This window comes from Schistocerca americana, chromosome 1 (genome assembly GCF_021461395.2).
Source record: "Schistocerca americana isolate TAMUIC-IGC-003095 chromosome 1, iqSchAmer2.1, whole genome shotgun sequence".
Lineage (NCBI taxonomy): Eukaryota > Metazoa > Arthropoda > Insecta > Orthoptera > Acrididae > Schistocerca > Schistocerca americana.
The window spans coordinates 624,785,764-624,813,310 of NC_060119.1; the positions used below are offsets into that span (position 1 = coordinate 624,785,764).

Here is a 27,547-nt window from a genome sequence, read left to right on the forward strand (position 1 = left end):
CTGTTGTAGAATTTTAGAACATGTTTTTTGCTCAAGTATCATGTCGTTTTTGGAAACCCAGAATCTACTATGTAGGAATCAACATGGATACCGGAAACAGCGATCGTGTGAGACCCAACTCGCTTTATTTGTTCATGAGACCCAGAAAATATTAGATACAGGCTCCCAGGTAGATGTTATTTTTCTTGACTTCCGGAAGGCGTTCGATACAGCTCCGCACTGTCGCTTGATAAACAAAGTAAGAGCCTACGGAATATCAGACCAGCTGTGTGGCTGGATTGAAGAGTTTTTAGCAAACATAACACAGCATGTTGTTATCAATAGAGAGACGTCTACAGACGTTACAGTAACCACTGGCGTGCCACAGGGGAGTGTTATGGGACCATCGCTTTTCACAATATATATAAATGACCTAGTAGATAGTGTCGGAAGTTCCATGCGGCTTTTCGCGGATGATGCTGTAGTATACAGAGAAGTTGCAGCATTAGAAAATTGTAGCGAAATGCAGGAAGATCTGCAGCGGATAGGCACTTGGTGCAGGGAGTGGCAACTGACCCTTAACATAGACAAATTTAATGTATTGCGAATACATAGAAAGAAGGATCCTTTATTGTATGATTATATGATAGCGGAACAAACACTAGTAGCAGTTACTTCTGTAAAATATCTGGGAGTATGCGTGCGGAACGATTTGAAGTGGAATGATCATATAAAATTAATTGTTGGTTTGGCGGGTACCAGGTTGAGATTCATTGGGAGAGTCCTTAGAAAATGTAGTCCATCAACAAAGGAGGTGGCTTACAAAACACTCGTTCGACCTAGACTTGAGTATTGCTCATCAGTGTGGGATCCGTACCAGATCGGGTCGACGGAGGAGATAGAGAAGATCCAAAGAAGAGCGGTGCGTTTCGTCACAGGGTTATTTGGTAACCGTGATAGCGTTACGGAGATGTTTAACAAACTCAAGTGGCAGACTCTGCCAGAGAGGCGCTCTGCATCGCGGTGTAGCTTGCTCACCAGGTTTCGAGAGCGTGCGTTTCTGGATGAGGTATCGAATATATTGCTTCCCCCTACTTATACCTCCCGAGGAGATCACGAATGTAAAATTAGAGAGATTCGAGCGCGCACGGAGGCTTTCAGATAGTCGTTCTACCCGCGAACCATACGCGACTGGAACAGGAAATGGAGGTAATGACAGTGGCACGTAAAGTGCCCTCCGCCACACACCGTTGGGTGGTTTGCGGAGTATAAATGTAGATGCAGATGTAGATCAACTTTATATGATCATTCCATTTTAAATCACTTCTGATGCCTAGTCCCAGATAATTTATGGAATTAACTGCTTCCAGTTGCTGATCTGTTATCTTGTAGCTAAATGATAAAGGATCTTTCTTTCTATGTATTCGCACCACATTACATTTGTCTACATTGAGATTCAATTGCCATTCCCTGCACCACGCGTCATTTCGTTGCAGATCCTCCTGCATTTCAGTAAATTTTTCCATTGTTACAACCTCTCGATATACCACAGCATCATCCGCAAAAAGCCTCAGTGAGCTTCCGATGCTACCCACAAGGTCATTTATGTATATTGTGGACAGCAACGGTCCTACGACAATCCCCTGCGGCACACCTGAAATCACTCTTACTTCGGAAGACTTTTCTCCATCGAGAATGAAATGCTGAGTTCTGATATCTAGGAACTCTTCAATCCAATCACACAATTGGTCTGATGGTCCATATGCTTTTACTTTGTTCATTAAACGACGGTGGGGAACTGTATCGAACGCCTTGCGGAAGTCAAGAAACACGGCATCTACCTGGGAACCCGTGTCTATGCTCCTCTGAGTCTCGTGGACGAATAGCGCGAGCTGGGTTTTACACGATCGTCTTTTTATAAACCCATGCTGATTCCTACAGAGTAGATTTCTAGTCTCCAGAAAAGTCATTATACTCGAACATAATACGTGTTTCAAAATTGTACAACTGATCGACGTTAGAATAGAATAGTGGCTGATGTGTTGATGTTCTTCTCAAGTGGTGGCTTGAATAGTCCACATCTCCAGGTCACATAGGACACCTAGTAGATGTAGAGCAATTTTAATCCAGCGAGCAGATTCGGTCTAGTTCTAGTTCAACGCGCTGGCTTGTTTGCAACACTCTAGGAACAGATCGCTGTGTCGATGGTTAACTGCTGAGCGGAAATAACTCCAGACAACAACATCCATCCATCCATAAGTGTGTGGGCGTAGCCACTACCACACAGGCCGTCGCAGCTAGCGTGAACGTCGCAAGCCTAGCCTACGAGGAGGGCGTCAGCTTACGCGCTTCTGTAGACCGCGTGGGCGGCGGGAGGGGATGCGTGGCCTGCTGCCGCTGCCGGGAGGCGGAGGCGGAGGAGGCGGAGGCGGCGGCAGACGTGGCCAGCGCGGCGAGCCGCCAGTGCCAGAGTCGACGCAGGGACCGCCAGGTGTCTGCACACGGCTGTTGTGGGCCCCCTCTAGCACCGAGGACACAAACTGTGCAGCGAACCTGCACGTGACAGCCTTAGCTCCAAGATCCGGCCACATCTTCGAAATAAGTCACGGTGTAAGAGGGTTCAGTGCTCAGTCTTTGACCGATTGTGAAACTCGGATCTTGTGAATGCAGTGTCAGCTTTTAATTTCTACGTTATGTTCGATAGTTTGGAGCACGTACAATACCGCATCGATAAACAATTTGCCACTGAGTAGATGGCAGTAAATACAAAAACCACATGTGTTTGTTGCGGACAGTTTCTTTTCGTGTGCACAATGTAAAGAAGACTGGAGACCTCTAGGTAATATAGCCTGATCGTGTAAGTGAAGCATTCCAGTAAATATGCTATGTTCATGAACTTAAGAATACATGTTTAGTGATTTCGGCGAAAGATCGTTGAGCTGCAATTAGAGTGTGCGAAGAATTTTCCACGCTAATGTGCGTGTATTACTCTCGCTCGAATTGCCTTACAATCGTTCATTTTGTGCTTCTCATAAACATCATATGTACAGACTGGAATTTCCCTTGAGTGATCAGTTGGTATTTAGGAGATGTACCGTATAATCAGAATAAGTCAGCAGGTAGCCTGACGAAGGAGTTGTCGACACTCCTCTTTATCTTACCGGCTCAGCTGTCTTCGAATGAGCTGCAATCACCATCTTCATCGGAGACAACGTACTGTGACGGATGCTCCTCTCATTTCTCCGCGTATCACTATTTTACGACAAGAGTGAGAGTGTTTACTATTACATTCGTCGTTGCTGTAATTATTGTTTTCGTAGCTGATTAAAGAAATCGCTTGCCTGAAATGGTGCAATGTGCGACAGATGTGAACTTAGTAAAATATTTGGTACTTGTAAATACCTGCACCGAAATTGATGACGAATAAGGCAGACTGTTCATCGAAAGTGAAGGATGATGCGGGAGTGCTGGTCGTTCCATCGTCCACTGGCGGAATTCTGAAAACCGTTTTTATAGACGAACTTCTATTCGCCATCGAGAGCTCACTGTTGTGAGTAGCAACACCGGCGTGCAGTCTGGAGTGTGAGTACCCGCTGGAGAGTCGTGGCTGCCCAGTGATGGTGGAATCAACGCAGAGCGCGGGCGCCGCCCCTGGAGGCCAGTCTTCGAACGGCGGCCGCGATGAGGCGGTCCCCAGCGTGCCCACCAACCGGTCACCGGAGTCAGTGAGTGCCACCGCACATACCTTAACTCTCTTATGTAGGCCGCAGTGCTTCGAACAAGACATGTTACTTCAGTTGCCCGACCCTAACAACTGGCAGATTCCTTACATTCAGAGAGACTTGATCGTTCTCAGTTAACCCACACACAGCATAGATGTTAATAATTGCCGCCATATCTTACTGCAATATTTTCCACATTAGAAGAAATATATTTTCAATGGACGTACTTGTATGTGCTTGATTGATTATGTTCTATTTCCGTACAGCACAATTTGAAATGCATTTCACAATGCATAACCGATTTCGACAAGCCAATGGTTGTCACCAGCTTTCGTTCTTTTGGGTAAATTTAGAAAATTCTATGTTGTTGTTGTGTTCTTCAGTCCTGAGACTGGTTTGATGCAGCTCTCCATGCTACTCTATCCTGTACAAGCTTCTTCATCTCCCAGTACCTACTGCAACCTACATCCTTCTGAATCTGGTTAGTGCATTCATCTCTTGGTCTCCCTCTACGATTTTTACCCTCCACGCTGCCCTCCAATACTAAATTGGTGACCCCTCGATGTCTCAGAACATGTCCTACCAACCGATCCCTTCTTCTACTCAAGTTGTGCCACAAGCTCCTCTTCTCCCCAATTCTATTCAATACCTCCTCATTAATTACGTGATCTACCCATCTAATCTTCAGCATTCATCTGTAGCACCACATTTCGAAAGCTTCTATTCTCTTCTTGTCCAAACCACTTATCGTCCACGTTTCACTTCCATACATGGCTACAGTCCATACAAATACTTCCAGAAACGACTTCCTGACATTTAAATCTACACTCGATGTTAACAAATTTTTCTTCTTCAGAAACGCTTTCCTTGCCATTGCCAGTCTACAGTTTATATCCTCTCTACTTCGACCATCATCAGTTATTTTGCTCCCCAAATAGCAAAACTCCTTTACTACTTTGTCTCATTTCCTAATCTAATTCCCTCAGCATCACCCGACTTAATTCGACAACATTCCATTATCCTCGTTTTGCTTTTGTTGATGTTCATCTTATAGCCTCCTTTCAAGACACTATCCATTCCGTTCAACTGCTCTTCCTAGTCCTTTGCTGTAAAAGTCTAGTTGATCTGTACAGGAGAGCACATTTACGTCACTGATACGACCTAGTTTAGCATATTCCTCGATTGTTTGGGGCCCCACCAGGTCAAAAATACGGCTCTAAGCAATATGGGACTTAACATCCTACGTCATCAGTCCCCTAGACTTAGAACTATTTAAACCTAACTAACCTAAGGACATCACACACATCCATGCCCGAGGCAGGATTCGAACCTGCGACCGTGGCAGCCGCGTGGTTCCGGACACCCACCAGGTCAGATTAAAGGAAGAGATAGAAGTAATTCAGAGGGCTACAGCTAGATTTTTTTACCGGTAGTATCGATCAGCATGCGAGTGTCGCGTAGAAGTTTCGTGATATTTAATGACGGTCCCTGGAGGGAAGGCGATGTTGTTTCTGCGAAACACTGTCGAGAAAATTTAGGGAACTGGCATTTGAAACTGATTGCAAACCGATGCTACTGCCGCCATTTCGCGGAAGGATGCAAAGACAAGATAAGAGAAATTAGGGATCGTACGGAGAAATATAGATCGTCGTTTCCCTCTCCTTTTATTCGCGAGTAAAGGGAATGACTAATGAAGGGTACTGCGTAAGTGTGTAGAAGTAGGCGCAGAAACCGTATTGTGACGTTGCAGTTCTTTTATCTAGAGTAGATACTTGCAGCACGTGCTTTTAGTCTAATGATGGCCACTAGTTGGTCGAACCAGTTACACATTGTCCAATGCTGTTTCATAGAAGCGTTAAAAAGTAAAAGAATATTTTCTTTAGTTTACGGAAGCTGACTTTCTCAACACCACATTAAAATTAGATCAAATGTTCCTTGTTATTCAGAAAAGTTGCTCAACTATGCATACCATTAAGGCTTTAGTTCACCAGATATTGCAAGAATTACAGTGCAAAATAATTAATGTTATTAATCACCGAAACTACCAAAGATTGTTGCAGAAACTGAGATATTATGCTATTACTGAAACAGCTTCACAATATATTCAAGACAAGAAACCTACAGCTTTCGTTTTTAAATATGCTCGTATTCAGCTAGTTGTGATGAGTGATTGATTTGTGACTCGAAACAAAAATATTCACCCAACTGCACTCTGTCTACCTTAAGACCACTACTATATGTCTAGTGTATCGTAAGTCACATGAGGAATTGAGTAAACTACTTCAACAAACGTAGAACATACTTCTAGTTTGGTTTAATCCGTATTGACTGCAAAAAGATATGCATTCTTTATTTTCATTATTTGTAATTTCAAACTCACATCCACTTTAGAGTGTTTATGTTTTGATTTGTCGGTTGACAATATGTCAGTCATTGATTTTCCACTCTGCTGCTGAGAATGGTTTTGGTATTTTCCCCTCTACGGCTGAGATTAGTTTTGGTACTATGCCAACTCGCCTGACTGTCTTTCAATTCTGAATTTCTCAATATGTCGAGAAGAGTCTAATGCAAACTGTAATAAGTAGATGCATAAAATGGCAGTATGCTAACATAGTTTGGACTGATGTATTATTTCTCAAATGCCGTTAGTACAGACTGGATTAAAAGCCAGTTGTAAGTTTTCTCGCCATCTGTGGACCCAAGGCAGAGTGCTAACTCATACTTATCGCTTAAAATGGTCCATATGGTACATCCCTTCCTATATCCCTTCTATGGTCAACTTACTCCTATACTGAATGAATCTTGCTCTATTAAGGCCCTTCACTCGATATTCGCACTTACCTGCACTACAGACAACCACTACAATGTAAGTACCAAAACAAAGGTGGCTCGAGCGTGTTAACATTACACTACTCCTTCAGTTTTTCAGTTTAGGCGATAAGGAAATTCCTTGCCTGAAATATGTTTTGCTTATGAATCTCTTTCTATTTTGTTGAAGTCCACAATGATTGTAAATTTGATCACATACATTTCAGAAATGGAGCATGTGCGGTTTACGGCGTAATGTTTACAAACACTTATATGTTTTTTCTCTTTAAAAAAAGTGAGCTGTTATAGAGAATGGTCACCTTCATCACGGTAGATCACACAATGTGTGCGAAATGATTGCGACCAAATATGACGCCCAGATCCAGCGGTATTTTGGACATGCTACAGAAGCACACTACCATCACATCCGACGATCAGACAGTGTTACACAAAATTCATGGAATCCGGAAGTATTATAAATAATGATGCATATGTAGAACGGATTCTACATGCGTTTATCCGGAGCCCAACCAAACTAATCCGTCAAGCGTCTCGACAACTGCGATTGCCAAAGGGATGATGCGCATGGTGTTACACAAGAGACTGAAGCTCCATGTCTACAGAATGCAGCTACTGCATGCGACTCAACGTGAGAGGCCAAAACACAATGCATTTGCTAATTGCATCGACGATCACCCAGACTATCCGAAAAGGTTAAGTTCACGAATGAAGCTTTCTTCCACACGTCCGGGAACATAAAACGAACCATTGTCAGAACATTAATCTGTGCAACAGTCCAAAGGTGAACCTGTGATTCAGTATGTTTAATTAGAGTACGGTTGGACCGTTTCTCTTTGTAGAGGCGTCCATAGCTCCTACTGTGTTTATCTGGACGATTTGTAACCGTTTGCATTTACACAGGTCGAAGAACTGCAACCTTACATCGTGCTGCAGCAGGGTGGTACCACTCCTCACTTTGCATCGATCGTTCAGGTGGCTCAGGGCTACAAGTTCAAAGGCGCTGGATTGGCGGAGGAGGAACCATTTCTTCGCTCCCGAGGACACCGCACATAATCCTGCTAGATTTTTTTCCTTGGGGATTTATGAAGTATGCTGTGTACCAGAACGCGGGGCGCGAACTGCAGGGACCGCGAGCTTGAATCAGAGCAGCAAATGCACATGTTAATGAGGCCTGATACGGGAGGATTTGGAATATCGCTTAGATGCACAGCGTGCTGCATATGGAGCACACAGTGAACTCTGTTAAACGGCTACTAAAGCTTCAGCTGTGTGTGAAGATTATGGCGCCAACCTTACCTTTCTACCAACCCTCATTTCTGAAACATACGTCATCGCAATTGTAAAGATTATTCAGGAACATCCTGTAGTTTGAATCAATGTCATGTATGCCGAGCACTGCCAGGGGAGACATGCCCATAACCTAACAAACCTCATTTTATCTACGTGGAAAGTTCAGCTCATTCGTAAGAAGACGAACACGAGAGCTGCAAGTATAAGGGTTAGAAAACTGTAGAAGAGGAACGAAAGCTCTGAAATAATAGCTACAAACGACTAGGGTCGCACGTGTGGGTTAAAACACAAAGTAGTTTCTTGTTTAATGCCAAATTGGGGTAGACGCACTACTAGAAGTGTAAAAAGTTTTACTATATAAGAAGAAAGTTTACACAAGATTTCCTAAGCAACGTAGATATCAGAAACTGACGCTGACAAACCGTAGTTTCTCCAATTAGGGGCCTCTACTGACATCAAATGCTCCTGTGGAGTGGGGCGTGACACACAACAGTTTAAGGAACATTGTCCTTCGGACTAGCACACAGCTTCACATACGAGAATGGTTTGAAAAGTTATCGGAACGGGGTAGAAAAAAGTACTTACATCACTGAAACTTCTATTTATCGGTTAGTCTCCCTGTAGATTAATGCACTTGGCCCAACGATGTTCCAGTACCTTAATGCCATCTCGAAAATGTTCCCTCCAGGCCTGCAAAATAGTTGTCAACTATGGCTATCAATTCTTCTTTTGAAGTTAATCTTCGTCCACCAAGAAAAATTTTCAGCTTTGGGAAGAGATGAAGTCTGACGGAGCCATATCAGGTGAATAAGGCGAGTGTGGCAACAATTCATACCTTAGTTCGTGTAATTTACCATGTCAATAGCACGTGTGTGCGGGCGAGCATTGTCTTGATGGAAGATGACTTTCGTACTTGCTAAACCTGGCCTTTTTTCGCGTATCTTTTGTTGTAATTGGTCCAGAACGTTAGCACATTATTCTCCAGTAATTGTTTGCCCAGTGGGGAGATAATCTACAGACAGAATACCCTTCGCATCCCAGAACACTGATCCCATGACCTTTCCCGCCAAAGGAATTTTCTTTCCTTTCTTTGGTGGCGGAAATTCAGCATGTTTCCACTGCTTTGACTTTTGTCTTGTCTCTGGGGTATAGTAGTGCACCGAAGCTTCAACTGTAGTCACAAACTGGCACAAAAAATCTTGTTCGTTTCTCGTAAAACGGGCCAAACATCGTTCCGATATGTCCATTCTCATGCGTTTTTCATCCATAGTCAAGAGTCGCGGCACCCATCTGGCAGATAATTTTTTTAATTTCTAATTCTTCTGTTAAAAAGTGATATATCGTTTCAGATGACATCTGGCAAGCCTGAGCAATTTCACGCACTTTCAATCGCTGATCCTCCATTCAATGATTTCTGGAGTCGTGACACATCTTGGCCGACCACTGATCGGATCTTCATGTAAGTTCTTCCGACCAAATTTTAATTCATTTTTCCACTTGGAAACAGTTGAATATGAAGAAGTAGAGTTCCCCATTGTATTCTGGAAATCGGCATGAATGTCCTTTGCTTTCATACCTTTCTTTACGAAGTACTTAATCACTGCTCGAATCTCGATTTTTTCCAACTTCGCAAATCACTAAGCGGGAACAACAAAAGAGCCACGTCACCGCCACAGCTCCCTTCCAAGAGCACTGACGTGGCACGTGTTTACAGGCAACAGTCCAATGAATATCACTTGCACAACCCGTTGCGCTAGCGCTGAACTCTCGCGGTGATTCCGAGTATTTAGGTGATTTCTGAGTTCTTGCATCAGTTTCGTCTCTACAGTTCTGTTGTATGTGAAATAGCTGAATTTAATTCAGGGAACTCAGATATTTGGTGTTTAGGTACGAAGTCATTGGCAGCCACTCGTTAACAGCTTGTCTCCATTATGACGACAACCTGCAACCAGAAAGTTATACAGTGTCACAACGAACAGCATTTACAGCAAAATTCAGATACATTGTTGATTTCTACGCGTTCCGAAGATTCAGTGTCGATGTTGACTTGTGACTAAACATTGTGACCCGCTGATCTTAGTCTATTAATTTTAAAATCAATGTTTGATGACTAAATTTAAAGAACGTAGCCTCGATTTTGGTGTTACTATATGTAAGTGGTATTTGCAGCACTCTCTAAACTCACAAGATATTTGATCTTTGAAAGTGTAAGGAGATTCAGCAATTACTTTCACAGCTAATCACTGTAAAAATTGTGATTGCCAACATGTGAACCATTGCTGTTCTCTGCAAACAAGGCGGTCTGTCGGTTGACTAGTGTTGTCAATCGCGGAGTCAGAGTGGCAGAGGTTTGTTTGGTCCTGGCAGCGGCGGAGGCGGCGGCGGCGCGCGGCCTGTGCTAACCGTGTCAGAGCGGCGGGCCGCCGCGCCTTCCTTTACTATTTCTGTCCCCCGGCTATTGCGTACACAAGCCGTACCTGTCACGCAGATACGCGGACAGAACAGCTCTTTATCCTCGACTTTCGCAAAAGCCTTCAAGCAGTCCCAGTTATCCTCCCTGCAAATTTTCAGATCAAAGACGTTAGAAGGCGTAGAGGTGGGGCGCGTTTACAAGAGAGTGAACAAACTGTCATCCCGTGACACCAATTTGTGGGGAAGAAAATTCTCTCTTTCTAGATGTGCATTCTGCCGAGAAAAAGACTGCAGTTTTCATTCACTTACGCCTGCAGATGTAACTCCCAATTCCAGATAGGTACAGCCTTTATTGTTACTTACATTAGATAAGGGTTCACTAAAAAATAAAAATACATTAACATCCGAAAGTTGACGGGTCCATTTTCCCAGAGGCAGTGTAAAAAGTTCACATTGATGACTATGTCATGAAAATTGTTCCGAACAGATCTGGATCTGATATCATGAGCAGTCATATCTTTTATTCCCGACCGATAGTTTTCATTGTACTACAATCTGAGTTTCTTCTATAAGGTACATCACAGTAATCCACTGAAGGAAGATTCGCTGTAATACTGTGACTCATGCATTGAAGTAAGCGTAATCATTGGGGATGAATTCAGGGAAATAAAATAACAAATTGTATCTGTGAAATGCATTCAGAACTAATACGAACATCGTCTCTTTCTAGTGTTTGTCTTCCCCTCCGTCGTCCAACTCAGTAGTTATTATCGCTATCTCGTCGACGCTCTCAATTATCATATTTTCACTATCTTATTTCCCAAGATCGACTATGCCTCGAGCAGTTTATAAAAGAAAGAATTTTTCTAATTTGCTGTACACAGTGAGTAAATTTGGTCCTTGAGTGATAAGACCAAATTCCGTTAGGGCAGTAACAAATAAGTGATCATCTCTGAAGGTGATCGAACTGTCATAAATCTGAAATAATTTCCATTGGTTTAAAATACATTATATTATGTTGTAAAATATATAAAATGAGACGTCGTAGGCTTTACCACAGCAATTATTGTTGGTAGTATTCTCGTGTTGGCTGCCGGATCCTGTAACTGGATATTTCGGCGATCCGTCTGTCCGCCATCTTCAGAATTCCACTGAAAACTGATGCCAAGGCTGCAAATTGTTGTCCTACATGCCCCCGTACCGCACACGGCGCGTTCACTTGCGCCGTCCCCCACCCCCCACCCCACCCCACCCCCCCACCCAGCTGCCCCCCCCCCTTTCCAAGATTTGCAACCTTGACATCAGTTTTCAGCGGGAATCAACAGTAGCAGTGTCCCCGCTAAAGATGGCGGGGAGATGGAAATCCGACATATTTTAGGATTCAGCAAGTTTTTGGATTCGGCAGCACACGGTCCGTTCATGTGCGCCCGCCCACCACAGCTGTCCCCCCCCCCCCCCCCCCTTCCAAGATTATCAACCTTGACATCAGTTTTCAGCGGGAACCAGCAGTTACAGTGTTCCATAAAGATGGCGGGGAGATGGAAATGCGACATATTGTAGGGTCCAGCAAATTTTGGGATTCGGCTGCGAACTCGTGGAGACTATCAAGAATATACAACGTAGTCCGTAAGCCAAAACGCCTTAGTAAATAGAATACCAAATACTTGCGTTATTTGTCGTTTTCATAAATTCACAACTCTCTGTTTTAAGCAAATGTCCTATTGGGATGTACGTATCAGGAACTATTTTGTATCTGGCCACGCGTGGTAGCCGTGCGGTCTAGGGCGCTTTGCCACGGTGCGCGCGGCTTCCCTCGTCGGAGTTTCGAGTCCTTCCTCGGGCATGAGTGTGTGTGTTGTCCTCAGCGTAAGTTAGTTTAAGTTAGATTAAGTAGTGTGTAAGCCCAGAGACCGATGACCTCAGCAGTTTGGTCCCATAGAACTTACTCCATATTTCCAATTTCCAATTTTGTATCTGGGCTGCAATGCCTTTCATGATTGCATTAAAATTATTTTCTCACTGGAAACACCTTTCTGATCATGAAAGCTTTTATTGATTCATTTCCTTCATTGATAATCACATTGTATTTGGATCCGTTAACCATAAACTTCGCGATTTCGATCTTCTCGACATGTAGATATTGTTTCAAACTTCGCACTTTGATTCGTGAGAGTAGTTTCCTAACGTTTAAGGTTTTAGTCTTATATGTTCATTTGGCTTAGTGATTCAATTATTCATGTCTCCCAGCGGTTGTAGGGACTTTAACGCGGTAGTACTCAGCCACTGTTCTCTCCATAGGTCATTATTCTGCACCGCATCTCTTTTTGCAGTTTGCCATATTGGTTCAAGTATTCCGCTCTCTTGCTTTTTCTTTCCCACTTCATCCTTTTCCATCGTCTTCAGTATGTAATCCGAACACTCCTTATACTGCTCCCTGACCATATATCACTGTAAACTAGCAAAAAACGATTTCGAAATATCTGAGGTTGGTATAGATGCTTTCGGTCTCCATGTCCTGAAATTTATTAAACATCCTTACTCCGCTATGGACTAAAGGCACATGTGCAACTACATGTCTCACTTCTTCGTTGAGATAAAAGACGTTTACGGGTTCGCCAGTTCGATTCATAACATCACAGAATTTGCAGTACACGCACTCATCGGAAGCTATTGCTGCAGTAATCTCATCTCCTTGTCTTGCCAATATACCTTGTGATCTGAACTTGTATCACTTATGCGGTGCGGCCTTCTCACCACGTCCTTACTGGCTACTAATACCGATACCACACACAGCACGCAGTTCGTTCACACGGTCACACTCAGGCACTGGATAAGCGTAATTGGCACGATATAGAAGGAGGAGCGGCCATCTCCGTATGGTTGCCCAGAGTGAACTAAACTGGCCTCCGTGCATGACATGTTCGCTCTCACTACTGTCAATCCTAATCTTCCTTCCTCTTTTACGACTATCGAATATCACAGACAGGGATTTTCAAATGACATAGTCATCACATTTGAAGATCAACGTTTCTGGTTTTCTATAACATCATTCCATGGCATTGCATTTCATTGTTTCCATGACTTCAGTTCAGTTGATGTAATTATAGGTCATTTCCTATTGCACAGATTTGAGTTTTCCTGTAAAGTACACTAGTTGAAATATTTGTTGACTCCTACTGTTTTATCTTGTGCGTCAGCTTCCTTTCCATAGTCCAATCCCCGTCCATTGCTCTGATATGGGTTTAATTCTTACTTTACTGGTTCCATCAAAAGCTTCTCGATTTAGCACTATCGTAACTGTAACTACGGTTTTAGTTTCGTATTGTTTCGCATTTAAAGGATCTTGACACAAAACTATTAATTATAAACTGGAAACCATAATAAATGTATGCCAGTTTCTGGTAAATATTACAGAGATTCTTATACACTGTTTCAAATCCTTTTACTGACCGTAACATTTGTATGCGCTATAGAGAGCTAGAGTCGGTCATAGGTAAGTCATATGACACTGGTGTCCATAACCGCTACTGTCGCTCAATAACATTGCAGCCTATTAGTCATCATTTCAGGCAGGAACTTACTAGACACTCTGCTGTTATGAATATGCCATTGCCTATGCCATATAGAGCATTTTCGGTACAGTACAACATTTCTCTTCTACTTAAAGAAGTGCTCGTAGCTTTCAACGTGTGTAATTTAGAGCCCTTGCTTACTGCACATAGTTTTCTTGTTCTCATCCGTGCTATCTCATCCCAAAATATCGAAAGCAAGGAGCCCGCAGTAGAATAGATTTGTTTCACAGTGTCTAAGATGAAGAAGTGCTCATAGCTCTCAAGATACGTACTTTAGTGCCCATGTTTACTTGAAATTTTTGCTTCGAGTGATCATTCCTGTCATGTCCCTCCTGGGACACCCTGTATAATCGAAAAATCAGTTTTTATTCTTTTACAACTAAGACCCTTAAGATTAAGTCGTACACCTTCAGAGAGGTTACATGGGCTTAAATTTCGGTAAAATTTATTTATACGTAAGTAACTGGGCTCTTGCGTGACATATAGATCGACTTCCATTATATTTGTACAATCTTCTTATTAGCTGATGTGTGCTACAAACTTTTCTGTACGACATTTACCGATAGATTTTGTATAAACTTCGCCAATATTCATTTAAAAAACTGGAGATTTCTTATCCTCTGTAGATCTCTTTTGTTGGCAGCCACATCGTCTTCTTCATCTCGCGGTCTTATCACTTATCTCTGCGGGATCTAAATTTGTGTACCCCATGGGTCCTTAGTCTATTGATATCACAGGTGGAAGCTTGACAGCGACTTAAAAACGTTTCTGAACTCTGTAACTGATGCGCGACGTGGGTAAAAGTCTGTATTCTCCAAGGCGGCCGGCCGGAGTGGCCGAGGGGTTCTCGGCGCTTCAGTCTGGAAGGTTAGTTAGGTTTTAGTAGTTCTAAGTTCTCGGGGACTGATGACCTCAGATGTTAAGTCCCATAGTGCTCAGAGCCATTTTTCTCCAAGGCGGATATGGGAAATACTGACAGCCTAATATTCGCTGTCAGAAACACCTCTTCCACGTAGCTCGAACATTATCAGCACACATTCACTTCATCGCGCTCAGCGCTAAATGTGAAGATTGTAAAGGAAAGAATGAAATGTATCCACAACGTAAACATATCATCCAATTTATAAGTTTCAAACAGCACAGTTGCATTTCTGCGAATTCTTATTACCGGTAGGTTTTGGAGACTATTATTGTTCTGCCGACGCATCTGATAAATATTTCCAAAGAACTAGTAATTATTCACTGAATCCAAATATAATTGCGACATGTTAAATTCAGTGATACTTGTGACGTAAGAGAGTGGATGACAAGCCAGTTACGTAAAAGATGTTCCACAGTTCCACATATCCCCAACGTCATTTGTAGTGCGGAAAGAGAAATTTTGCTCACCTCTACCAAAGATTTATGTACATCTCATTTCTGCGGTTTCTCATGTTTTTTTTCTGCGGAGAGTGTTTGTGTACTTCCAGCATGCTATAACGGAGCATCACAGGGAACGAGGCCGCGTCCCCTGGTTGCTATTGCGTGTAGATCGGAAAGCGGACCCTTTCATTATATCGGAAAGCAGCTGTTTTATTCTATGACATGCTGCCTTTTAGCGGTGTTTTGTTCTTACGGACAAAAAATGTTGGGTAAAGAGGTTCCGAGCGTTTCCGCTCTAATGTTTTAGTCATATGTTCATCTGAAGATGTGGCTTTTAGTGCCGGTAGTGATCCACTAATAAAGGATTAAATACAGCTGAAGCGATTATTACTACCAAAGATAACTACCCATAGCTGTGGTTTCCCTACCTACAAGGCTGGCTGTAAGTGTTCCTTTGCACATTTTTGACATGCTTTCTGCATTTTAGAAAATTCCAGTTTTGGGCATGTTACGGTAATTTGAAAATGGGTCCTGGCTTGAAACTAGTCATCAAGTAACCAAAATCAGTGAAAATTGTAACCTTGGCTAGTCTTTCGTTGTACTAGAGTGGGCCGGCCGTTGTGGCTGAGCGGTTCTAGGTGGTTCAGTCTGGAACCGAGCGGCCCTTCAGCCTGGCAATGAATTTGGTATCTCATGTAGTCCAACACAATGTTTTTCCAAATTTGAATTTTTTCCTATATAGCTATCATGAAAGCGCTATGAGAAGTGTCGAAATAATACAATTTTATAACACCTCTTAACAGCTGAAGACCTTTATCGGCTCACTATGCTACTGATCCTGAGAATCAAATGTTCATGTCATGCATCTGGCCACGTGAAGTTACTACTTAGTAATAAATACACCATTAGGCAGCGCATCTACCTGCTACTAAGTGTAATTGCTTTAGTTAGAGAACACGAGGTAATATGTAAATTTCAGTTCAAAGCCACCATATTAGCGAATGTAACTTACGTAATTTTCATAATGTTTTATTTTTTGAACGGTGTCATGTTTAATGAAGTGCGCTCACCCATTCCTTTTTCTCTTCCTTTCCTAGTGCGATTTCTACAGGAGAATATTCCGTGAAAAGGCGTGGTAATCTGTTCATCACCTGCTCAAAGAGCGAAACAAAATCTACCCTTGCCGGCCGGTGTGGCATAGCGGTTCTAGGCGCTTCAGTCTGGAACTGCGCGACCACTACGGTCGCAGGTTCGAATCCTGCCTCGGGCATGGATGTGTGTGATGTCCTTAGGTTAGTTAGGTTTAAGTAGTTCTAAGTTCTAGGGGACTGATGACCTCAGAAGTTAAGTCCCATAGTGCTCAGAGCCATTTGAACCATTTTGAAAATCTACCCTCCGGGTTTGTTGGTTCGGTGCATGCGTTCGGATAAATCAGTTAAATTTCGGGACTATCACCCCAGTTGGGTTTGCTTCTGAGTGAATTTGCAAATAAAAACTTGCTTTATTTTGTGTTCCATTAGAAAATACCGTCAGATTTTCGTACCAAAGTTGCTTTTGGTGTCCCAAATCGAAGGAGGTAGTCTTTCTTGAAACTTTTGGCAATGGGCCCTGCTTCGATGGACTTGGTAGCATACAATCGTATATGTTTGGTGAATAAGTGATGTACGGACATAAGGTATTTAATGTTTTCCCTCGCCTGCCGGTATGGGGCTGCGGCGTCACCTTGTTTTGACGTTAGTATCGGGTACATCGGTATGTTTATAGATGAGTTTATCGATTTCGTCCTCTGACAGACCGGGCAGCTTCATCGCAAACTGTGCACCCGCCAGTGTAGATCCCGCAGGTAACAACAGGATGCAATTTTTCACTTACGCTTTTCCCCCCGTATGCCCTAACACCATATACGTCTAACAAATCATGTGATCCTGACGGGCATACGGTGTGCATCCACGCCGTGATAAACATTAGGGTTTCTTGCGGTGAAACACCACATAATTATACAATTTGTACAGTTTTGTTAATTTATGAGAAGATTGTTGCTGTACAATTTGTTTTACTCTCTACCAACTGGAATCTGCATTTTGCAGTGCAGTCATGTTCTTAAACATCTCACGATAATAGCGATGATGTGCCGTATCTTTCATCACATAAATCTTGTAATTGGTCACCTGCTCTACAAATTCGCTGAATTCTGGCAACATCTGGTAAGCTGGAAAGTGCATCCGCCATTGCGTTCTCACTACAGTTAATGTATACCATTTGAGAACGTATTCTTGCAAGATTCCTCAAAGACAACAACAACATAACTACCCCTGAGTAATTTGGATTCCGATCTGAGCACAGCACCAGCCACCAATCCCAGCGTCTAGTGGAATACATATATAGAGCTAGAGGCGAGAAACATAGTTCAGAAGCAGTCTTTCTCAACATCGAGAAAGCGTTCCATAAGGTCTGGAATGATAGCTTAATATACAAGTCATCCCAGTTATGCATTCCAGGACACATGATCAGCATGACAGACTCGTTCCTGGCGGGGGGCAGTATTCTGTTAAGTAAGGCAAACATGTTAGCACGATCAGGAATGCAGTGAGCAGGGTCCTGCTGGGGTCGGTTCTAGGCCCCGTCCTTTACACACTCTACACCAATGACGTGCCAGAATTGACAGGTAATGAAATTGCCCTCTATACGATACGGCGGTATATGAAAGCAGCAGTAACATAAACTTCATTGCACGAAAACTGCGACAACACCTAGGTACTATCACGCAATTGTGCAACACCTGGCAAATTCAAATGAATCCAGAAAAATTTTTGCTGTATGTTCACAAGCAATTAAGTCCTCCAGACCAGCAAATCTCTGTGACTAGCAAAGTGTTAGAGTTGAGTGGCTCCGCAAAATACCTGGGCCAAAAGCACGACTGGGGCCTATCATTCGTGCAACAAATAAATAGAGCAAGAAGGGAGGGCGGCACTGCTTATTACCAATTGTACCCACTACTACTGGTTGGGAAGGGACGGTTATTGGTAGATACGCAGCTTAGTTTGTACATTAATGTTATCCTGCCAACGATGCCAACTATGGTCACTAGGAGCAAATACACATATGAATAAGCTACAGTCTTTGCAAAATAAAACCCTCCGCACCATCGCAGACGCAGACCGATACACACCAAAACCTCACATTAAGGATCTATTAGGCGAACCATTCTTCTCCATATACATATGGAAGAAGTATGAAAAATTGTATGAGTAGGCTTCCACTTCGCGCCCACGTCTCACTCGTCAGCTGTGTACACATTACTCTGACGCTTCAGGTGAGAGACTTGTATCCATACTAAACAGACAATTTAGGCTATAACACATTGAAGACAACAATCATGCCGGAACACAGTCATTCAGATACACGATCATCGACATTTTTCTTAAAATATTAAAGCCATGTCTGAAGGCAGACGGGCATGCTCATATGGTGATTCAAGAGACAATTACACAGATATAAACACGTTGCCAGAAAAGACACCACCTAGTTGGTCGTTAATGAGCTAGATTGCAAATGGCAAAACGTTTATTTTTTCGTGTTCACAATAAATTTTAATATGACTACCGTAAACGTAATAACTAAATTTTCGAAAAAACGTAAAGATATCCAGGACCTCGAGTTCTGTTGACCAGTCTGTCCTTTTGCATTCAGATAACACTGGAAAGGCTGATAATGCTAATCTCGCTTTTATCGTCTTTTTGTATTATGAAAAACAGTCATGCACCATGACCAGAACAGGACACATCTGAAGCGACACTACAGCATCCTTACCCATCTAGATGGTGGTGTATATTTGTACATCAAAGCTCGTTTAATTTTGTTAAATACTTGTGGCCATTGTGGTGTTCATATCCAGGGCGCCGTCTTCTTTAATACGTCTAACAGTTCTTGACTGTTGATGAGCTGACTGGTAACAAATTTTTCGAATGAATGATGCCGAATCATAAAATGCCCTCTACTGCTTTACTGTGCAGGAGGAGGGAACTTCTCTATAGATTTTATTTTATCCTGCTCAGGAAAACTTCCGGTGGGAGATACAATGTGGCCTATGAACCATGAACCACAGACCTTGCCGTTGATGGGGAGGCATGTGTTCCTCAGCGATACAGACAGCCGTACCGTAGGTGCAACAACAACGGAGGTGTATCTGTTGAGAGGCCAGACAAACTTGCCGTTCCTGAAGCGGGGGATCCGTCTCTACAATGTCATTCTGTGGATCATGGCGTTTAACTTTAGATCCCTTAATCAATCTGGAAGGTTAGAAAATTTGAAAAGGAAAGTGGATAGATTGGAATTAAGTATGGCGGGAATTTGTGAAGTTCAGTGACAGGAGTGCAGGACATCCGACCTCGTGAATATAGGGTTATAAATACAAAATAAAATAGGGGTAATGCAGGAGTAGGTTTAATAATGAATAAGAAAAGAGAAATGCTGTTAAGCTACTATGAACTGCATAGTGAACATATTATTGTAGCCAAGATAAACACGGAGCCAACACCTACCACAGTAGTCAAGTTTTATGCCATGTACCTCCGTATCTGATGAAGAGATTGAAGAAATGTATGATGAGATAAAATAAATTATTCAGATACGTAAGGGAGATGAAAATTTAATATTGATGGGGGACTGAAAGTCGACAGTATGGAAAGGAAGAAAAGTAGTGAAGCGTAATAGTAGTAGGTGAATATGGACTGGGAGAAAGGAATGGAAGAGGAACTAATTCACTCTTTAGTTCATCATCCCGATGAGCTTTTAGTTCAGTTAATTTTTCACATAAACCATCGAAAGGTGGCAGAGGTTGTTCGATCGGCGTAACTTATGCACTAATTGTCGGTTGTACGTCACGAGCAAATCACTTACTGTAGCAACTGTAGGTTCTGAAATACCAAAATGAAAATCTGATTCTTCCATAGACGGATGGAGAGTATTATGCCCTTCGTCATAGACTTGTCTTCCTGCATCGGGTTCCACTTCTATCTTTCCTGCTTTTCCGGATTTTTTCACAATTTTGATTATTCACAGACTATCGTAAATTTATAAACAGAATTAGTTACAAAGTCTGAGTTCATACGTCAATAACTATAAGCCGCAACAATTATTGACTATCACAGATAGACAAGATCGATGCTCATGTAAGTAACAGATGATGGGCTAGTACTCCATATCGCCAACGTGCGGCGCAATAGTGGCTATGATGGACAACTTCTGTACAAAAATGTGCTCAAATTTCAGATAGTTAAATGCTTCACTCAAAGTGCAAAATGAGCCATGAGCTATTTAAGAAAGATTCAGAAAAGTTGTCGAATATGTGAAGGTGTGCTAGCTAGGCTGATGTCCTTTACCTTTTCCGTTACCGTGTTGTACAGCATCGTATAAATTTTTTCTTGTTCGAAAGTATAGTTCCAGCTTTTATAGGTTTATACACTGGTTGATCTTCTCCTTTGGTTTGGAAAATCGGTACTCCCGATTGGTGTTCGGATAAAATAGATGAAAAAGGAAAGGATAATCATATAATACACATACAACTATTCTTTTGGCGTACCCCACACAGGGTGCTAGAATGACGCTTTGCACCTCTCTTTTTACTTCACTTTTGCTCTGACCTTGTAGTTATAAAGAGGGTCATCACATCATCTGACATGGGCGAAGATGGACAAAGACATTATTCGGAGACGAATGTCCGAATCAAGCTTGCAGCTCTTGGTTGAAATGAGCCCAAGATTTTAAACTGATTGACCTTTAATGTCAGCACCACTGACTGCTATGAGCAAAGACAACACATTCGATCATTATGTTTCTTCACAATGACCTGCCACCTTCACTGGATCCTATCTGTAACTAATAATAGAATAGCAAAAATCATGTAATTATCCACAATGAGAGTAGATCGATTAAAAAAAATTGTAAAAGTTCTAAACAGATACCACATGAAATTGCTTTCAACCAGAAAATATTATAATTTAATGACGATTACACGTGTGTGCGTTGATTGCCTGCGGCAGCGTGTCCCTGTTGGTTAACTGTGCGTGCCGCGTGTGCAGGAGGAGCGGCGCCGCACGGGCCAGTACATGGCGCTGGGCGTCGTGGCGGCGACCTTCCTGGTGGGCCTCTACCACGCCTGCCTGCAGAAGAACGCCGCGCTGGCCGGCCTGCTCGTGCCCTCGCTCATCATGATCGTCTACCTGGCCTGGGTGCTCTACTCCGCCAGGAAGAAGAAGGTACGCCTTCCATACGCACACTCACTTTTAGTTAAACTACAATGAAATTATCACTCTGCCGCGGAACGTGGGCTGAGTAGAAACGTCAGGCAGAGTAAATTAGTGTTCTGGATCGAGACTCGAACTCGGGACCTTTGCCTTTTGCTCTCCCGACCTTTTTTCTTGTATTTAGTTGTTTTTTGGAGAGGCTCCGACCACTTTTTTGTCAAGAAAATCTGTAACGACCGCTCCAAAGCACGATGTAGGAACTACCATCGAGTCCAATGGGTATAGGAAGGTAGGAGAAACGGAAACCGTTACTGTTCAGAAAACCAGAGTATGTAATTATAACGTCATAACTGTCCTGGAAGGAATCTCGCTGCCACCCTAGCATGCACCAAGAAATAACAAGAAAGTCAAAGTGAAGCCACCCCAATAACCTTCAACATTTAAAAAGAATCATTCCGTTGCTAGCTGTGAAACTTTTAGTTCTTTTTGGGTGGCATACTCGCCTAGTTTTCCATAGATGATCACTTTGAAACGTCCCCTTAGACAAATTTATGAATTACTGTGCTGGTAAACGACTTACGTTATTTGATTTTCAAACAGCTGATGAGAACTGAACGTACTCAGACATTTCTCTCTTTACTTGTCCTGATCAACACTAAACTGACACACAATATTTTTAGCGCAACGCAATGTGACTTTCAAAAATCCCTACAAAAGAATGGCCCTAACTAACAATAACCTATATCTTTCAAGAATCACTTACCTCACAAAAATCCTCGTCACTCGAACTACTGGAATACAGCGAGCGCCACTACTGCCAGTTAAATAAAAGATTCTAATTACTGAAGGCACTAACTACTGATAGGCATAGTCAGTAAATGAAAGATTTTGATAGAGAACAATCCACCACTGCTGGCGGCTCACCTCCAACTGCGCAACGCTACGCGCTGTTGGTGTTACCAACATAAAAACCTAAACAGCCTGCTTACAACTTATCACTTCGCGTGGTCGGTTCCACAAACGACAGCACCGCCGCTCATGTTCGCGCACCCGGCATACCCCAACTATTCGGAGGGTCCGCAAAAACCATTCCTAGGAAATTTGCATACCAGTCCTTGTACTTTCATAGCCGTAACAGTTTTGTATGCCCATCTTGCAAGTACTGTCAGTAATTCAGTAATTTCATATCTGCATCTCGATGTAGGTAATGGGCTGTCAGTCCTATAATCTTCGTCTTATGATACGGAAAATACATTCCCTCTGGAAAAAACAGAAAGTCGGAAGAGACTGCTGGACGTATAGTGCGCCGCATGAACGCTGTGCTCTTCTTTTCTTTGTTGGCAGAGTCCAGAGAGACAATGACACGCCGCAGACCAGTCGGTGGTCACCCGTATCCATCACTGCTCGGTGTTGACATATCGATGAATTCACCAAATGTATTGCGTACTTTTTGCCATTCGTTGGTTGTTCCCGATTCACGACGAAGTACCATGTTGACCTGACTGTTGTAAGTATGATGGGGCGGTGTTCCGTGCGCCACTTGCCAATTAACGTCAAGATGTTTCCTTTCCACCTTGTTTCGGGCGATGTGTCGAAGAAGCAGATAGTACACGTTCTTCGATGGCGGCCGTCGGGGCGTCAGTAAATGCGCCAGAACGTCACTGTGTTCAACGATGAACGTGCGCACGTACGTTACGGGGGCGATATATGTCCGACACTGACCGGGAGAAGATGCTATGTTGGTACTAGTTCTTCGATGATCGTCCCCGTAAGGGAATGATTCCTATTTCGCCACCGTTTCTACATAGTATTAGTACACATGACATGCGTCTTCTCGAGTACGTTGACTGAACCAACGCTCCCTTCTCGTGCTGTGAGGGTAAGTGTCTCCTACTGCACCTTAAACAGCTGTCCCTAGCTTACATAATATCCAAAAGCCGCCTGAATCCTCATAGCCATCGTGAGGTGGCACATCATGGGAGCAAGATAAGGATTGATGGGTGAACACGAGTTGCAGCATATCCAAGAACCGTAGGGCGTTCAGTCGTTCTGATGTGGGAACTCTCAGCAGCAACAGTCGTTAGTTGTCCGCAGCCGTTCTTTGAGTCTCCCTATGGAACATGATATCCAAATTTCAGAGGCTTTGAACCAAAGGTAAGGGTCCTTTCGTTCCTGGTTCTAATCCACGCCCCATATCAATGAAATGTGATTTTCGGAAGCTGACCTCGCTGCTAGCCGCCATCCCATTCGTGTGTAGCCAAACCAGGACTGAGCGAGTCTCGTCTCATTCCGGGTGACGAACACAATGCCATCCGCGTATGCTCTAGTACATACAAATAGTTAAGATTTTTAAATTAAATTCACAATGCATAAGGACATTTGCATTATATGTAAAATTACTAATAGTATAAAAAAGTCTCAACTGTGCAACACAATGCTGTCCCGACTACAAACAATTAATGAAATAAACTCGCGACGGCACTCTATCCCCACAACTAGATCACAAGTATGGGATAATCCCACAACGGGACTTGAATACAATTTCAACAAACATTAAATAAAAGACGTTAAAATGCGTATATGTCCACTGGTTATTCTGCTCTCATACAGACAAGATACGGCCAAGCTGCCAAAAGGCTAACCACATGTAAAATCGAATCAACAATAGTACTTCACTGATTGGCCACAAGCCTCTTCCACATAAATCACACTAACTAGTTAAATAAACTACCGTGCCCCTAAAAAACAATTAAAATCATCATGAGAATTAAACCCTTAATTTTATTTGCCCAAATACCTTAACCACACGCTCACAAGGTCCTTACAATAACACAAAGAGTCAATTACTTCCTAATCCGGCGACACCCCAGCCGTGGCATGATTCTAAAAGAATAACGACAAACTACTCAACCTGAGGCTGAAACGGGAGATCTGCAGAATCGCATGTGACCTGCCAAGATTTGGGCATCGTGCGATGGCGGAAAAGCCATTAAAGCAGAAGGCAAATGCGCCGATGCCCCGGACCAGGAGAATAGCAAAGCGTCAACCACTACTGCCATACAAGGTTGTCAACATACAGCAAACAACAAACAGCTAAACAAGTTTGACCAAAATTAACGTACACAGTAATACTTAAATGGGAAATTTAAAATTCAGCTATTATAACTTCCGTAAGGGAGTGGCTTCCCAGCAATAACAAGACGATAAAAAGAATAATTACATAATAATTCAAACAAGAGTTTAAAAAATCAAGGTATGTGGGGCCTCTTAGGGGCTAATAGGCACTGTAATTGGGATACGCACCAAATGGCAGACGCCGGTTAAATTGTACCCTCGAAAGGAGTCTACTGGGGCACATTTGTATGTGGCACCCGAATATGATTTTATAAACGATGTATGTATTTGACAGGCTTTGTATCGCTGACTTTGTAAGACCGCAGACCCAGAGTTACTGCTTCTGGTCTGATATAATTATAGTGTTGGAGTAAAAGAGCGCTGGGCGCTTAGTTATAGGTAGTTGTTTATGAGCGAAAGACGATGGAGTAGGCAGTTTTTGTGGTGTGCTGTGTGAGGCCACCAATTGTTAGATTAATTTAAGAATCACGAGAACATGTACGCAGACGTTTTCATGCAAGCGCGTTAGTATAGATGAATTGGCTGATAATTTGTAATTGTCGAGTAACTACAGAATGTACGTAAACCGTTTTTATAAAAAGGCTAGTTAGACGTTTCACTTTTGTAATGCTTTTAAGATTTGTTAACAGAGCTATATGTAATCTGATGAGTTGCATTTATATTGGATTAGTGAGGTTAGATAATACTTGCTGTTTAAGTCTCATTTCTTTGGGAATCAATTGTGGATAATGTAACTTCAATTGGCACATGTTTTTTTGCAAAGCCAAACTTAAATTGCAGTATAATTTTGCTAAAAACACTCATATATATATATATATATATATATATATATATATATATATATTCTGTTCTCTCAAACACCCTGTAGCCATAATATTAGTTTATTTTGATATTTTTTATTTTTATTTTTTTCCGCAACTCAGTTTACTAATTTGTACAAAATTTTTCCGCAGTTCATCGGAATTCTTATGCTCCGCCTTGTTTCTATCCATTGATTGTTCAATATTTTGTCTTTAGATTTGCAACCTGTGTGTGATTAACGATGCAGCGCAAAAGTGTTAAGGTTCCGGCGCGTAGTATTACAATTAAAGACACCGAAATGGACAATTTCCCGATTTTTCACAATGATGCTTAAGAATGGTAGTGACCACTCTGCGGTCTTGCACAGTCAGCAATATAAAGCCTATCAAAGACATACATCGTTTATAAAATCATACTCCGGTGCCACATAGTAATGTGCCACAATAGACTCATCCTGCAACCCGAAGGCCTCCACAACACGGAGTAAGAAAGTGTGTGAATACAAGCACGCACACATAGATGACCAACTAATGCGTACCTTTACGCCGAGCGCACACAACTTTAGTTACAGGCCATGAGTTCAACAACACAGGAAGGACCATGAGGTCTACATCAAAAAGAGACTACAATCAGTAGTATCAAACACTGAATAATAACAGACAATGATATCAAGTGCAAGATTAACATATCAAAGTACTAGTTTGGCGCATCCAGACACCTCAAATTGAGACACACACCCCTAAAGAGGTCACCGAAGGGCATAAAGAAATTGGATTCTTGGCCAGCAAACACCGGGCAGGATTAACAATCTTTAAGTATAGTGTTTGCTAAACAGTCTTCATAGATAATTTCAATACAAATGCCAAGGAGGCCAATAGCTTCCGGACTCCAGGTAGGCAATGGACAGTACTGCTGTGCTGCGCGTGGCTGTTAACAAGTTGTTCAGTACATCTCGGCGTGGTTAGCACGCCACGACTGAGTGATGCACGTCGTAACCAGGTTGCACGCGATGAGAGCCGCTCCTTTCCCACTAAACTCGCCGACAGCAACGGTCAAAGCTGCGGGAAACGCGGGCCCCCAACAGACTAACTGTCAACGGTGTTAATTCGCTGCAATCGTCAGGACGCCGAGTACTGAGGCACATCCGTCAAGCTCCGTGTCCGACACCACTCGCCAGCACACAGCCTCAGAGGAAACACACAGATGATACTACGGGGGCCAGAGACAACGCATCGAGCGCACAATTGGCGCCAGTAGGATTATGCATGTGCCCTCACGGGAGTCACCTTGGATCAACTTCCACGATGTAGGGGATGAGATACCGCTGGAAGTAAAACTGAGAGGACGGGTCGTGAGTCACACTTGGGTAGTCTGTAGAGCACTTACTTGCGACAGGCAAAGGTCCTGAGTTAGAGTCTGTGTCAAGAATTTTTATTAGTTAAATTACAAATGTTTTGTACAGGACATAATGCAGACAAGCCTTTCTCTCGAGGTCATGATTACGCGCTCTAGGTCGCCCAGCATTATCGAAGTATCGTAGTTTTTAGCTTTGAGTTGTAAAATTTACCGTTTCCTGCAGAGAATCTAAGGAAACTCTCAGCCCAACACTTCATAGGGCACATTGCGAGTGAACATAAAAATTAATTTTAAGTAAGATATCTACAATGAGGTCCTTCGAAATTACACAAGAAGACAGAAAATCGGATAAAATTATCCCCTCGAAAACAAAGTACACCAAAACATATAAAAACAAAACAAATTGTATGTTACGTTTTCCATAAATACGTACATGAAATGTTTCCTCAGTAGTGAATATGGACAACCAGTTGCTGCGTAATGATATGGCCACAATGGAGACTTGTGCCAAACAGGCACTCGAACACGAATTTCCCGTTATCGGAATCCCTACCATTTTTTCTTGACACTACCGAGCACAGCCGGAAACCGACATGCAAAGAGAATGGAATGGTAATCCGTCATAGGCAGTGGGACTATCGACGCAAAGCTTTTTGGACAAGAATATTCCTATGACCAGAGAATATTCAGTCAGTACTAAGAGTGGAAAACGCGAGGACCAACTTCTCATTGTTGTAACACCCCAACTCAGCGATGGGTGAAAAAAGACACAGCAAAGCAAATTAGAGAAAAATCATTTGTGTTTGGGATTGCGGACAACTGCACAATGTCGTTGGCTGAGGAA

The 27,547-nt window shown here is 42.7% G+C and overlaps 1 protein-coding gene across 1 annotated transcript in view; it reads left to right on the plus strand.

The window, feature by feature from the left end:
• The first annotated feature begins 2,358 nt into the window (after positions 1-2,358).
• Positions 2,359-27,547, plus strand: part of LOC124583214 — a 71,791-nt gene continuing 46,602 nt past the window's right edge. The window contains exons 1-3 of the mRNA XM_047131336.1: positions 2,359-2,489; positions 3,554-3,704; positions 21,247-21,423. Of these exons, the coding sequence (XP_046987292.1) occupies positions 2,359-2,489; positions 3,554-3,704; positions 21,247-21,423 (459 nt within the window). The remainder of the gene's footprint in view (positions 2,490-3,553; positions 3,705-21,246; positions 21,424-27,547) is intronic.